This window comes from Pipistrellus kuhlii, unplaced genomic scaffold, assembly GCF_014108245.1.
Source record: "Pipistrellus kuhlii isolate mPipKuh1 unplaced genomic scaffold, mPipKuh1.p scaffold_m20_p_4, whole genome shotgun sequence".
In the NCBI taxonomy this organism is placed as follows: domain Eukaryota; kingdom Metazoa; phylum Chordata; class Mammalia; order Chiroptera; family Vespertilionidae; genus Pipistrellus; species Pipistrellus kuhlii.
The window spans coordinates 70,270,327-70,286,169 of NW_023425540.1; the positions used below are offsets into that span (position 1 = coordinate 70,270,327).

General features: G+C 43.9%; 1 protein-coding gene across 3 annotated transcripts in view; it reads left to right on the plus strand.

The window, feature by feature from the left end:
- Positions 1-2,013: 2,013 nt before the first annotated feature.
- The window catches only part of LOC118703231 (cytochrome P450 3A12), a 42,083-nt gene continuing 28,253 nt past the window's right edge, over positions 2,014-15,843 (plus strand). Inside the window, exons 1-3 of one of the 3 annotated variants that reach the window (XM_045571638.1) lie at positions 2,014-2,196; positions 9,022-9,115; positions 10,684-10,736. In XM_045571638.1, the coding sequence (XP_045427594.1) occupies positions 2,126-2,196; positions 9,022-9,115; positions 10,684-10,736 (218 nt within the window). In that variant the 5' untranslated portion in view covers positions 2,014-2,125. The remainder of the gene's footprint in view (positions 2,197-9,021; positions 9,116-10,683; positions 10,737-15,843) is intronic. The other 2 variants (XM_045571637.1, XM_036410011.2) reach the window with 2 other exon arrangements.

Below are 15,843 nucleotides of genomic sequence, written 5' to 3' on the forward strand. Positions count from 1 at the left end.
AGAATGATTAGTGTTTTTTAATTTATTTTATTTTATTTTAATTTTCTTGTCTTTCATTTTCCATCTCTTTATTGCTCTTTTGGAGTGAATTAGTTAACTCCACTTTCCTACATTTCTATGGAATGCTATATTTTTTATTATATTTTTAATTTCTTGAGACATTTAAATTTTATCTTGTGGATGATGGGAGCTGTTGGTGGATTTGAGCGAGAGAGAAGTGTTGCAAGCTCCAAGTTTTACAAGGCTCGGCTGGTGGCCTGGTAGAGGATTTCCTGGATGAGACCAAGTGTCAGACAAAACACTTTAGGAGGTTATATCAGCCATTAGGTTAGACCATACAGGCTTATCCCCTTTTGCAAAATATTCTGAGATGCTTATCTTTTGTTTCTTTTAACACTTCCTATTTATTAATTCCCTTCCACGTGGTCTTCTGAAATTTGCCTGCCTTTCATTCATTGGTTTTGTCACCTTTTACTTTCTGCTTTCCTGGAAACCTAAAAAATTCTGATTGTGAAATGTCAGAATTGTTTGCAACATCTTTCTTCTGCTGAGACCAGTTCAGTGAAAACACAACTTAGTAATGGATACAAAGAAGTGCATGTCATTTTTGGGTCACAACCAGCTCTGTACTATCTTTGCAACTACAGTGAAAGTGTGCTGGGCGGGGTGGAAGGAAAGGTCATCCCATGTAATCTGCTAAATTATTTCAGGAGGCCCCTGCAATTGGAGCCAGCATGCCACTATCCAATTTGGAATCACAAAACCTGGCTCCATGCCCTGGATTCATAGTTTAATTTCTCCTATCAACTCCTTAGCACCCATAAAAACAACAACCCCCCACTGCTCAAAGCAAGAAGCCATCTGCTCTGACCCTCTTTCTTGTATGTTATGTGTGCTGACCATAGTGTGACATGTTGTCATGTCATTGTTGTCTAAGGTGTGACATGTTGTCATGTCATTTTTGTCTAAGGTATGACATTTGTCATGTCAGTGGAGGTCATCTGGCTGCTGTTCTCCTCTTCACAAGTCCATTGGTCTTGGACTTGTGGTCTTTTCAGACACAGGGAGCCATTCTTTGGTCATGAATTTGTCTAACACCCTGTCTACTGGGAGGAGGGGGTAGACAGGAAGCAGGATGCATTGATAAGCTTGGTGTAACCATTACCATCTCATCCATGTCCTGCCCCTCCTTTGGGAGCTCCTCATCAACAAAATTCTGATGGATCAGCCTGAATGTGCAATAATAATTACCGATGCATAGCCAGGCCCTATTGTTGCATTAACAATCCAGGAAGATGGAGTGTTCACCAAAGAGCCACAGGGTAAGGACATGCAGAAGACCCAGCAATACCACTTTTACCAACTCAACATTTCTCAATACAAACTATGCGTAGTGTTTTGCTAGGGACTAGTGACATAATGGTGATTAATATCAGACTGTGCCCTTCATAAGACCTCAATTTGATAAGGGAACTTGGTGTGGAGACCAACAATGGTGCCAGAGGATAGAGGACAATAATAGAGACTAGAAGTTACCAAGAGGAAAAAAGTGGTTGTATCTGTTCAGGGATATTGGCTATAAAGACGTTAACAGAGCAGAATTAGTCTGAGCTAGGTTTTGAAGGATGAGTAGGAGTCATCAAGGGGGCACCGGGGAAGAAAATTGCATGGGTAAAGATCTGTAGACCTAGATTGTTTGAAGGATTTCAAGTATTTTTTCGTGCAGGCAGCCATGGAGTCAAGGGCGAGTTTAAAGATTTAAGACCAGTGGCTTTACTTGAGTTTTCTGTAACATTTGGGCTTACTGATAAGACAGAGTGAGTTCATTGATTTCCCACAGAATATGAACTCAAGGGTGGTCAAAGTGGGAGTTTCCATGATGCTTTGCCAACTTTCAAGGTGGAGTGGGCATCTGCAGTTGGAGCGCGAGGGCCCTTTAAGTGCTTGCTGCTCTAGCCTCGCCCACTTTCTCAGCTGTAAACAGTCAGGCTGATTCATAGCTGGGAGGGGAAGGAAGCTTCGCACGCACACCACACGCACCGCCGCTGGCTGGCAGGCAAAGCTTAACACACAAGGCTTGCTGACAGGAAAACTCAAGAGAAGAGAAACTCCAACAAAAGTGGCCATGGACCTGATCCCAAGCTTTTCCACAGAAACCTGGATTCTTCTAGCGACCAGCCTGGTGCTCCTCTATCTGTGAGTAACTGTCAGGCTCATGGTCTCTGTAATCATGGCTGTGGGGAGCGCATCAGGCCCTCCTCTGCCGTATTTGTTTTAAAGATCCATCAGGGGAAGTTGCTTAAACGGTGGGGGCTACAAACACCAAAGGGATTATTATTGCTCTCACCCTGATCTGTTGAAAGAGTAATGTCCCATTTGCCATCAGCGCCGCTGGTGTAGTGGTATCATGCAAGATTCCCATTTGCCTCCAACTCTCAATTTCTGAGTGTTTGGGGACATTACTTGCTCCTGGGGGTGATTTTCTAATTGATTGGCAGTTTGGGTAAACCTAGATTAATTAACCAGAATTCAGCTGAGGCAGATTAAAAACCACTGGCTTCTGTCCTTACCCCTTTCCCAGCTTTGGGGATCCTGGAGGCAGGAGGGAATGGCATTTTTGTTGTTGTTTTGTTTTTAATTTAATCTTTATTGTTCATATTATTACAATTGTTTCTCCTCTCCCTCCCCCCACAAAGCTCTCCTCCACCCGGTTCCCACTCCACTCTCTGCCCTAACCTTCCCCGTCACTGTCCTTATCCATAGGTATACTATTTTTGTCCAGTCTCTTCCTGTACCCCCCACACCCCTTTCCTCCTGAGAATTATCAATCCACTCCCATTCTATGCCCCTAATTCTATTATATGCACCAGTTTATTCTGTTCCTCAGATTTTTTAAAAAATATATTTTTTTAATTGATTTTTTTACAGAGAGGAAGAAAGAGAGATAGAGAGCTAGAAACGTCGATGAGAGAGGAACACCGACCAGCTGCCTCTTGTACACCCCCCACCGGGGATGTGCCCGCAACCAACATACATGCCCCTGACCGGAATCGAACCTGGGACCCTTCAGTCCGCAGACCGACGCTCTACCACTGAGCCAAACCGGTTTCGGCTGTTCCTCAGATTTTTTATTCACTTGATTTTTAGGTTCACTTGTTGATAGATATGTATTTGTTGTTCATAATTTTTATTTTTTCATTTTTTCTTCTGCTTCCTCTTCTTAAAGAATACCTTTCAGCATTTCATATAATACTGGTTTGGTGGTGATGAACTCCTTTTGCTTTTTCTTATCTGTGAAGCTCTTTATCTGCCTGTCAATTCTGAATGATAACTTTGTTGGGTAGAGTTATCTTGGTTGTAGGTTCTTGCTATTCATCACTTTGAATATTTTTTGCCATTCCCGTCTGGCCTGCATAGTTTTTGTTGAGAAATAAGCTGACAATTGTATGGGTGTTCCCTTGTAGGTAACTAATTGGTTTTCTCTTGCTACTTCAATATTCTCTCTTTGTCTTTTGCTCTTGGCATTTTAATTATGATATGTTTTGGTGTGGTCCTCTTTGTATTTCTCTTGTTTGGGATTCTGTGCACTTCCTGGACTTGTAAGTCTATTTCTTTCACCAGGTAAGGAAAGGTTTCTGTCTTTATTTCTTCAAATAGGTTTTTAGTATCTTGCTTTCTCTCTTCTTCTGGAACCCCCATACTTCTGATATTGGTACACTTGAAGTTGTCCCAGAGGTTTCTTACACTATCTTCAACTTTTTGGATTCTTTTTTCTTTTTGCTTTTCTGGTTGATTTTTCTTTGCTTTTTTGTATTTCAAATCTTTGACTTGATTCTTGTGTTCCTCTAGTCTGCTGTTGGGCCTCTGTATAATATTTTTTATTTCAGTCAGTGTATGTTTAATTTCTAGTTGGTCCTTTTTCATATTCTCGAGGGTCTGGCTAAATTTATCAGCTTTTTTTAGGAAATTCTTGAAAAACCTTATAACTGTGGTTTTGAACTCTATATCCAGTCATTTGTTCTCCATTTCTTTCATTTACGATCTGTTTCCTTATCTCCTCATTTTCACTGCTTCCCTTAGTTGGTAGGGTGGCTTTGTGTGCTAGGTGTCCTATATGGTTCAGTGGGTCAGCCTCCCAGTTACCTGAGGTGGACACTCTTTTTTTTTTTTTTTTTTTTAATATATATTTTATTGATTTTGTGCAGAGAGGAAGGGAGAGAGAGAGTCTGAAACATCGATGAGAAAGAGTCATCGATCAGTTGCCTCTTGCACACCCCCCACCGGGGATATGCCCGCAACCAAGGTACATGCCCCTGACCGGAATCGAACCCGGGTCCCCCCAGTCCCCAAGCCGACGCTCTATCCATTGAGCCAAACCGGTTCCGGCTGGACACTCTTTATACACCCCTTTGTGGGCTGTGTGTACATCCTTGTTGTAGTTAAGTCTTTTTTTTTTTTTTTTTTTTAATATATTTTATTGATTTTTTACAGAGAGGAAGGGAGAGAGAGAGCTAGAAATGCCGATGAGAGAGAAACATCGACCAGCTGCCTCTTGCATACCCCCTACTGGGGATGTGCCCGCAACCAAGGTACATGCCCCTGACTGGAATCGAACCTGGGACCTTGCAGTCCGCAGACCAACGCTCTACCGCTGAGCCAAACCAGTTTCGGCTGTAGTTAAGCCTTGATTGTTGTTGGTGTCACTGGTAGGAATTGACTTCCAGGCCAATTGGCTGTGAGGACTTGCTGTGTCTATAAGGAAGATTTGCTGTACTGAAGACACACTTATGGGGCTGTAACCCCAGGACTTGTTCCAGTGGGGCTTTGGTGCACACGGAGTCTGCCTCTTGAATGTGTTCCTTATGAGAGTAGTAGTTGAAATCTGGTGTCGTCTCACAGACCACTAGATACATTAGGATCTCCAATGGGGTGCAGGTCAGCTACTGTCTGAGGCCGCCCAGCAGGAGCTACTGCAAGAACTAGTTTTCTCCTCTTTGCTTGGGGTTTGGAGGTTTTGGAGCTGTTTGACTGAAGCTGTAGTTTATTTGGTGAAGCTGCAGCAGGACAGGTCATTTATATGCAAAAGCCACTGCACAGAGCTTGAATGGATTTGTAGATTGTGTGGGGTGGGGTCTCAGGGAGTCACTAGGTCTAGGGCGTGGCAAACAGCGATGGCTGCCAGTCAGCCTTCTCTGCCTTTCCGCGTCCCTTACCCCAGTGCAATAAACTATGATTGCTGGGCACACCTCTGCAAGAAAGTCACTCTCACTTTCTGACCCGATGCCTAACAGTTCAGATTCTCCTATAGGAGTTTAGGTCCCCCGAGTCTCCCCAGAAACTGGATTTCAGAGTAATCGGGAGCTTGCCTCCCTTCGGGTTGAAAAAAAGCAGCACATCCAGTCACCCGCCATCAGCCCGCTTCGCACACCTGTATACTTCAGCTTTTCAGCACTTGTGCTCTTTTCTCTTTCCTTCTAGTTGTAGAACTTCCACTCAGCCAGCTTTCCTGTGATTCTGGGTGATAGACGTTTTGTCTATTAGTTGGGATAATTTACCTTATGTACGACGGTGCACCCCCGACATCAGGGGGGCTGGAGACTTCCACCCTTCTCTTCAGATTAGCTCTTTCCTCTGTTCTCTCTCTCCCCTAAAATGCCCCTCCTAATAAATTTCAACACCTTGTAATTGGCAGAACTATTACCACTAACTGAGGAAACTTTAGAGCAGAAGGAATTTAGCAGAAATCTTGAAACTGTATTTTTTTTTTCTTTCACCTTTTTCTTCTAGTCTTTGGGGAGGTTTGGCATCATTATAGAGATTTATTTCTCCCAATATGAAATCTGCTAACTGCCTGCATAGGCATGAGCCCAAAAGCAAATTTCGGTTTAAATCCCCCCCCCCCCCCCCATTAAGTTATAGTGCAGGAGGATGAACCAAACCATCTAGCAGAGGAATTTCTTTCAAGCATGAGGTTCCTGACATCATGAAACAGGTTGGGGGAGGAGTCATTTGGACATGTGGTAGGGAAGAACTGACCCCTTTATGTCCCATTTGACCTCTATCTCAATTTCACTTTCATAAAGAGTAGGAAATCATGATGACATGAACATAGAAAATATATACTTTGTTTCAATTCTATGAAAGAAATATTATAAATACAGTTTGTTGTGGCAGCATATTTTCTCTCTGATAACATTTTAAAGTTAATTGCTAATGTTTAATTTAATTCTATTTAATATTAGGTTTGTTTTTTACTGAGATAAGACTATTTCCAGTATGTTCTTTCTGTAGGACAAAAGAGGCTGTTGGTTCAGGATTTATGTCCACAAAAATGTGTAAATAACTTCACCCTACTAGAATAATATCAGGAATATGAATCCATTGTACAAATATATACTTCTATAACATAGAATATACGTATTTAAAAATATACTTGCTTAACCAGTTATTTTAATCTCACAGTTCAGGTGAGTAAGCGAGATTTTGAGCCAGTGATGATGAGAGGCATTCTGGATGGGTTGGGAGAATATTTCCCCCAGATAGTCCAGGTTCTGGTCCTGCAAGAGGTCATTAAGAGGGCAACAGTGTAGGCATCTCATCTGTTTGAAATCTGGAGATAGGACACCATCGAAGTCACACTGTGTGGTCGGTGTGGCAATGGGTCAGCCACTAGATACTGGCACCACTGGATAAGCAACACTAGCCTCAGAATATGGTACAGCCATGACTCAGTAGCTATAGAGTAGATAGTGACCTCTATGGCAACACGATGTGAATGCAATGAAAATGATTAGTTTTATTGTTAGCCTCTTTGCATCCAAAGCAGCATTTCTCTACCAAAAAGAGGGAGGTTGGAAAGAAACCAAGAAATTCACCCAGCCCACCCAATGCCTTGTTATGGAACCATGTGAGTTTAGACTCTGGACCAGATCACTCAGTGAGATCAATGTTGCTGACACATTCTTTCAATTGCTTGGCCTCACCTGAGAGTTCATGTAACATGCTGAAAGTTCAGAAGCAGAAATGGCTTTAACTGATTTTCCATGACTGTCATGGCAAAGGAAGGGACTCAGGTGGGACTAACCAAGGGTACCCCAGGTTTTGAAGTAAGTGCACATAATTGCCCCAACTTTCTGAAGGAAGGAATCCAAATACCTATTTGGATTTGACTGAAGTACCACTGCTGTTCTTCATCACAGGTCCTTTAATGCAATGTTTTTTAGTTTTTTTCATCCAATGTTATCCTATCCAATAAGGAGGGAATATGCTAATTGACTATCACACCCTCACAAAGATGGTGGCGCCCAGTCCCCTCAGCCTTGCCGGGGCGGTAGGCATGTAGCACGGACAGCCCCACCCTCAAGCTGGTCCGGTCACTCCGCATGCCTGCCTCTGGAGTCCCCCAGTCCCCTTAGCCGCCCAGCCTTACAGGGCCAGTCCAAGGTGCAGGCAAGCCTTGGATGACAGCTGCCCAGCCTCGCAGGGCCACCTGAGGCTCAGGTAACCAGGGCCGGCTGAGGCTTGTGCTGCTGATCGCTGGGTCACCTACCATCCCTGAGGGTTCCGGGCTGTGAGAGGGGGCAGGCCAGGCTGAAGGATGCCCCCTCCAGTGCATGAATTTTCATTCACTGGGCCTCTAGTAGATTCTTAAAATTATACACAGAGTTAGAAACCTATACTTTCTTAAAGGTTAACCTCCAAAGAAGAGGCAGCAAGGTTTTAATTTGACTTTCTGGAACATTTTATGGATACTTATTTTGTGTTGTATAGCACATCTTTTACTGTCAACGGGAAGGTACTGAAGTTTGGAAGGCCCCCTTTTAGCTGAAAGTGCTTATAAGGCATGTCGAACCATTATACAGAGCCTACTTTTCAGCCATACTTTTCTAATTTGCCTTTATAAGGTGAGACTTATAGGCCTAGCGAATTCATCCTTAAAATGGTTGCCAGCAGCCTCTTTCCTCAGCTTCTCTTCATCCTCCACTCTTGCATCTCTCAGTAATACTGGTGTGGGAAGGCTTGCAAGGATTCAGAATTCTCAGTTGTGAAACTCCACACATGACACATGAAAGATCAAATGCAGGCAGGCCTGCCATAGTAAGCACCGGCCTCAATGGGATTTTGAGGTAGTTGACACAGAATCAGTAAACTAACTGCTTTCTGACTGGCCATCTTGATAAAATGAGTGATCCTGGCACTGAGCTTAGCAGGTGAGCATCACAGGTGAAGAAACAGATGCAGTGAGGGGAAGAACGGCTTGGAAATTGAGTCTTTTCTCATAGGTTCCTTTATACAGTTTCATTCAGGAAACATGTGGGCCAATCACCCCTCTCTAGAACTCAAGTCAACCAAATTGCCTAACAACAGAGACTTGGGTGTAGCTGAAAGGCACTCATATTTCTGTGATGCCAGTGAAATCCCTGAATACAGTTTTCTTTCTATAGAAATAAGTACACTGCGGCTATTCTAAGGTCTCTTTATGATAATATATTTAAGAAGAATCAGAACTGAAAACAGGGTCAGGGCATGGGGGAAGAAAAAGCATACATGTGACTGAGCAGACAGTAAGAACAATGTCTCGGTAGGCTTGCAGTAACACTCAGTTACTGAGGGGATAAAGTTAAGCAAAATATCATCATTGGAGCAGAAATTATTTTCCCTTTTTCTACCTAGAATTAGAATCTCCAATATTATGAACAAACAAACTTACTAAATAGCCATGAGTGAATCTCCTGGAAAACATTCCAGTCTCAGCCTCTTAGGAGCACTGAGAAACATTTATCAAGGATTCATTCTGGGATTGTGTCCATGAAAAGGTCATCTGATTTTATCTAATCACTATCACTTTCTCTGAATCTCACAGTGGAAGTGGGAAGAGAGGTGATGAGTGAGTGTAATTATCACTGTGGGAGTTGTTACTACTTATTACCTAGTTTGACTGTTCATTCCCTAGTTTGACTGTTCCAGCCCCAGGACCTAATCCATAATCCTTGTAACCTGGCTTTTTCTTTCACTTTATAGATATGGAACTTATACACATGGAGTTTTTAAGAAGCTGGGAATTCCTGGGCCGAAACCCTTACCTTTTGTGGGAACTGTTCTGGCCTACCGTAAGGTGAGTGCTGTTTGGGCTTCCTATATTGTTTATTATGGTTCCAAAATCGAAGTTGAGTTCCCTAGTAAAAGGGCCTTGCTCAGGAGGAAGTGTCCAGAAAGGGCATCAAAGGCCCTGCCCTGCGCAGGGCCAGGTTTACCCCCGGCTCAGGGTCAGCTGTCAGGAGCCTCAGGGGTTGGCTCAGTGGGCAGCAGAGCTCTCAGCTGATTCAGCACACGCCTCGTCCCAACTTGTGAGCATCGTGAGGAGCATTTTCTTTCTGGGAGGTGCAGATCCCCAGGAAGACATAATCATACTTAGGATTAGGAGAAAAGCATGAAGGGATGCCTGGTCGTGCCCAGGAAGTCGGATGAGTCAGACTTCCTGTTCACAGGATTCACTCTAGGTAGCTTTCTCTAGATTCCTCTTGGGTAGCTTTGAAACTTCAGTGTATTAGGCAGCCCAAGTAGTCCGGGCAATTTGCACATAAACACTTGAATTCTCTTCAGAGCAGATTAATCCCTGCAGTTATTCCCATGACCCTAAGTCACCATTTGCTCCCCCTAATGTCTTTGGGGGATTTGAGAGATGGAACAAGAGCTGTCTGCTCTACTTCTCTGCCCTCAAAGGAGGCATCCTGTGGCTGAGTTTGAGAGGGAGTGGATATAACTGAGGTAAGATGGTGTTTATCCATGGACTTCAAATATTTGCTCACACAAAATCACTAGAAAGGATATGTTTGGACAAAATTATTGAACATTTATTTTATCTGAATAGAATGACCTCAGTGACACAAGGATTGTGAATTTTGGCAAAGTGTTTGTGGTTGATCTAGCCTGATGCTTTGCCCAGGGCTTGAGCTCTACATGGAAGGTTACAAACTCATGTCCATAAAGCCAGCAGGCAGAGCTTTACATGCAAACTGCGTTCTGCATCAGATTTTGTTTCCTGTAGAGAAGATTCTCAGAATCTAATTTTCCAAGCTGAGTTCTTCAGGGCCTCATTTAGTTTAGGAAATCCCATACTTTTTGCCTCTGAAAAGGCAATTTCCTTTCCACCTTTCCCAGATCAACTCCTTGAAGATGCACCCCAAGACCCACATTTCTGGAACTTTCTTTGCATAGTTAAAACATAAAATATCACAGCTGAAACTTAGCCACAAGAAGATGTGTTTTTTAATTATAGAAGTGAAAACACAGAGAAGGTATTTTAATTTGGTCTGTCTTTGGTGACATTGCCCTATCTTTTCCCATTTGAGCTGGAAAATTGGAGAGTGAGTCACTTTGTCATTCATTTAGCCACTTACTTCTCACTCAGCAAATATGCCTTAGATGTGTTTAAATCTGCTTGACTAAAAGAGGTCCCTGGTGTCTTAAACTTCTTAGTTCTGCTAGGATTCTAGAGAGGACTCATGAGATAAATGAAAAGGATGCTTGACCAGGAGGTCAAAGTGTGTGCAAGTGACTCTTACTCTCCCTCAGCTTCACCTCTGGAGTGTCTATGGAGGTATTAATTCCAGGGTTATGAGATTTTTAGAGGTAGAGTTCAGTACATTTAGATTAATAACCTAATTTTGTTTCTCCTTGCAGGGGTTATGGGAGTTTGACATGGACTGTTTTAAAAAGTATGGAAACATGTGGGGGTGAGTATTGGGGAAATTCCTATTGGATAGACTTGCTGTTTTGATGAGGGCCCCCTGGTGTGGAGGACAATCTCAGCTCAAAGCCTACTGGAAAGCTTTTGGAGGCTTGTCCTATCAGGGCCCCAGATGACACCAAGTGTCCAGGTCTGCATTCTGAGTCAAGATGGGGAGTTGCAGGTTATCTTACTCTCCTGACTTTGATGGCCTAGGGACTCCTGGCATCACTTTCTGTCCAGTGTCTCATTATTCTCCTCTTCTCTCTTTTTCCTCCATTTGGTCTCCTTTAATTGGATGAAATGTATAACTTCAGACCCTTCTAATATATTCCCATCATAACCCATTTCCTACATAATTGAGTTTAAAAACATTATAAACCATAGTTTTATAATGTTATCTTTAAAAAATTTGTTTTTATTGATTTTAGAGAGAGAAAAGGAAGGAATAGAGAGATAGAAACATTGATGAGAGAAAATCATCAATTGGCCGCCTTCTGCACACCTCTTATGGGGGATCAGGCCACAACTGGGCATGTGCCCTGACCAGGAATTGAACCAACCAGCTCTTGGTGCATGGGTTGAAGCTCAACCACTGAGCCACACCAGCTGGACCATAATCAACTATTAATTACTTGGCCCAACTCTTGAATTTTAAATTTGGATTTGTTATATCCTTTTGAAAAGGGCTGTGGGTCTAGGTAAACAGAATGGGAAACCATATCTGCGTGGCTTTGTTTTTACTTCTTCCACAAGTTTGGAGTTTGGGTTTTAAAAAATGTTTAAGCCAAGACTTCTCAATAGAAGTTTAATTTATACAAGTATTGCTTTATCTACCCTATTCTACTGGCTTTGAGGAGATAGAATATTTCCAAACCATACTGCTTCCTGGTGGGGTGACGGACTTAAGATTTTGCAAAGTGGTCTCAGCCAGCTGCAGCGGCTATCCCATTCAGAGGTGCTGGAGGTGTGGTGAGAATAGCAGGAGAGGTGGAACGTGGTGTTTGTGTCCTAGAAGCAAGGGGGAAAAGGCTTTGCTTCTCAGTACTGTTTTATCCCCTTTCAAATCCTCAGAACCCATGAGGTTCTACTGAGTTGGCATGGTCCAGAAAGGCTACGTGAAGGAGCAGAAAGAACACACTGCACTGGGTCACCCTGGCCCAGTTCCAACTCCCCTTCCAACATTGACTACTTGTGAGCTCTGCATAGAGTCCTCCAAAGAAAGAAAGTGGCTGTCATGCTTGGGTGGGTATAAGAACCACCTTGCAGAGAGAGTTAAAAATTCACACTCAGGCCTAGCAACACCAAGTCCGTAGTGTCAGGGCTGAGGCCCAAGAATCTGAACGTTGCCTAGTATTTAACAAACTCTAAGGCTGGTGTGAGGTTATAAATGTAAAGGGTTACCCAAACCCTTGTGTTTCTCCACCCAGGTGTTTTTGAAAAACACGATGGGGAGAAGGGAATCATCCAAGAAATGTAGTCAATCAATCTGACCAATCTAAGTGCCACCACAAATACTTACTAAATGTGCTTCAACACTAAATGTACTTGACACCCACTTACACCTTCTGAGATTCAGAAGATTTTTTGGAAATGGGCAGCATTAAGTGCAGTGGTCCTCATCCATTGTTATAGGATCACAAAACTGTTTGAAAGCCCTCTGAGGAGTCAAAGAAAGAATAGGCAAGACTTGTGGAAAATCTTCCATTATATTCTAGTTAATGAAAATTATTTATAGTAAAAAATAAAATGCTAGCACGTGTCAAACACAAGGCCCTCGGGCCAAATCCGTCCCGCCAGGCCTTGCAATGTGGCCCGCACCGCGCTGTCATCACTGCACTCCGCTGCGTTTCCATCACAATGACAGTTTATGACTGTTCAGTAAACCATTCGGCCCGCGATTTAGGCTGGATTTTAGATTTTGGCCCCTTCTCTGATTGAGTTCGACACCCCTATGAGGATAGTGTTAACTAAACTTATAGTAAACCTCATGTAATTCGACTTACAGTAAACCAGTCAGTAGATGGCCAGGTTGGGATGTATCACAGAGTCAGCTTTGTGTAGAATGTATGTTAAAAGTGGCTTGTCCTGCTGCTGGCTGATGACTCCTACATGGGGCCCAAGGCCCACTTAGGACCCACATATTCAATAAATATAAGTAATGGAAAGAAAATACTTTTAACTTAATTGTACATGCTCCTTTGTATTTTTATTCTCTTTGTCCTTTGTTTTAAATATTTCTAAACTTGAATCTACCAAGGACTTCTCTTTAATAGTTAAAATAGTACCTTAAAAGCAATTGTAAACAAATTTTAGAAAATAGCGCAAAGAAATCATTCATATTCCTACTATATCTTTTTGAACATACAAGTAATTATTATTTGAGGACACATTTTTACATATTTTTATCAGTATGTTTACACTTTTCTTTTTCTGAGGAATTTTTCTATTGATTTTTAGAGATTGAAAGGGAGGGAAAGAGACAGAAAGGGGGAAACATTGATGTGAGAGACACATCAATTGGTTGCCTTCCACATGCACCCTGACTAGGGCCAGGGATTGAGCCTGCAACCTAGGTTTGTGCCACTGGGCAAAAATAAACTCAGAACTGCTCATTCCATGGGCCAAAACTCTATCCACTGAGCCAAACCATCTAGGGCTATGTCTACACTTTCATCTAATAGTATGTCATATGCATTTTTCTATCTATCTATCTATCTATCTATCTATCTATCTATCTATCTAAAAGCCTAAGAGACCATTATCACTGGTCAACTGAACGACTGATTGTCTGATCACTATGATGCACACTGACCACCAAGGGGCAATGCTTAATCCAGGAGCTGCCCCCTGGTGGTCAGTGTGCTCCCACAGCCAACCTCCCACAGTCCTTCCCCAAGGCCAACTGGCCCTGATTGGCCTCAGTTGCTGGCCAATTGAGAAAAGGGGAAAGAAAGAGGGACCCTACCTGTGCACAAATTTGTGCACTGGGCCTCTATTATCCTAATCTATAAAAAGCCAGGGTCTGTAATGACCAACCAAAGGCTCAACTGAACACTGGAAGTCAGTCTTGCAGTCAGCCACAGCAACCCAGCACTTACTGCCACCGCTGCGGGCATGGTGACCCAGAACTGACTGCTGAGGGGGCTGTTGATCAGGCCCAGAGAGAGGCCTGGAGAGTGAGGCAGGGTCTAATTTTCAGCCTCCATGGCAGCTGTTGATCAGCCATTGCCTCTCTCTTTTTCTCTGGGCTTTGCCAGCAGTTGAGCCTCTCTTTCTCTCTGGGCCTCTGGGGGGCTGCTAATCAGCCCTGCCTCTCTGATCAGGCCTGGAGATAGGCCCAGAGACGCTGACTGGCATAGAAACTGACCAATCAGAACCTAATCTGGGTGAACTGTGAAGGCAGGACCTAAGGTGGGGGCTGAGGAGGGGTTTTAAGGGCCACAACTGTTTAGTGTAAGTGTAAGAAAGCGGTTCATTTTTTTAATGACCGGCTAGGCAGTATAGTGCATATGGCTGGCTATGTATTTTTGTCCGCCAAGAGCATCTCCTCCTGCTGAAAGACTTTTCCCTCCATTTAAGTAATTCTATGTAATCTATCTATACTAATAAAAGGGTAATATGCTGATTAGACCAGGTCAACTGGCCATCTTCTGGACATACAACTTCCTTCTGGACAGTCATGGTGGTGGGGCTGAGGCAGAGGAAGTTGGGGACAACATCAAGTCGGCAGGGGAGGGAAGTTGGGGGCAACCAGACTGGCAGGGGAGAGCTGTTGGGGGCAAGATCAGGCCAGCAGGGGATGGCAGTTGGAGGCGAGACCAGGTTGGCAGGGGAGGGCAGTTAGGGGTGATCAGACAGGCAGGCAGGTGAATGTTTAGGAGCCAGTGGTCCCAGATTGTGAGAGGGATGTCTGGCTGCCGGTTTAGGCCCAATCCCCCAAGGGGTCTCTGATTGGAGAGGGTGCAGGCTGGACTGAGGGAACCCCTTCTCGGTGCTCAAATTTTGTGCACTAGGTGACTAGTATATATGTGTGTATGTGTGTGTGTGTGTGTGTGTGTGTGTGTGTGTGTGTGTGTGTATATATATATATATATATATATATATATATATATATATATATATAAAACCCTAATATGCAAATAGACCAAACAGCCGAACAATCAAACAACTGATTGCTTTGATGTACACTGACCATCAGGGGCCATGTGAGGAACATGGTGGGCATCGGCCGTGATAGATAGTGGAGCAGGTGAGCAGGGGTGCCAGATCAAGGTGGGGTGCTGGTTGCTGTCATCAGGGTGAGCCTCTGGTGGTTACTGAAAATTCTTTGCTCCCATGCGCCACAGTCCCACCTGGCACTTGCACCTGCTGCTGGTACCAGAGCTAGCCCCGATCACTTGGCACTATTAGCAGGTTCGAGTGGCAGCTGCCAGCCATGATTGCCCCTCAGGGCTTCACTTCCTCCTGCTCTTGAGGTGCACCCACTGCCAGTGATGACCCTGCTTGTACCCACAGCCGGTGCTGGAGCCATTGCTCGTACCTGCTGCCAGTGCCTGGCACTGGTCCCAATTGCTTGGCCCTGTCAGTGGGTATGAGTCGTGGTTACAGGCCCTGATCTCCCCTGAGGGCTTCTCCACTCCCCCCTGCTCCTGAAAGGTGATGGGGCAGCAGCAGCCGCTTGCACCGGCTGACAGCACCAGCCCTACTTGCACCTGCTGCTGACACTGGCCCTAATCACTCTGCACTATCAGCAGGTGGGAGCAGGGCTGCTGACAGACAGAGGACCAGGGGCTACAGAAAGGGGGGCCAGGCAGGGGCATGGTGGATGGGTTGAGACCTGCCCCTGCCCCTGGGCCCACTGCAGCCTCATGGCCCAAAATTCCTTTAAAGGTGCACGAATTTGTGCACTGGGCCCCTAGTTTTTCTTTAACTTCCAAAGTATTTTTTTTTTTTTTTTTTTTTTTTTTCAGGTCTCAATCTTTCCACCTTTATAAGTTGTGTTTTTGGTTTCCATTATATCCAAACAAATGTCAAAGTATATTTTTAAGTAACTGAATAGGTGGGCTGTATGTATTTTTTTTCTGTTGTCAGGTAATTTATTTGCCTTCATC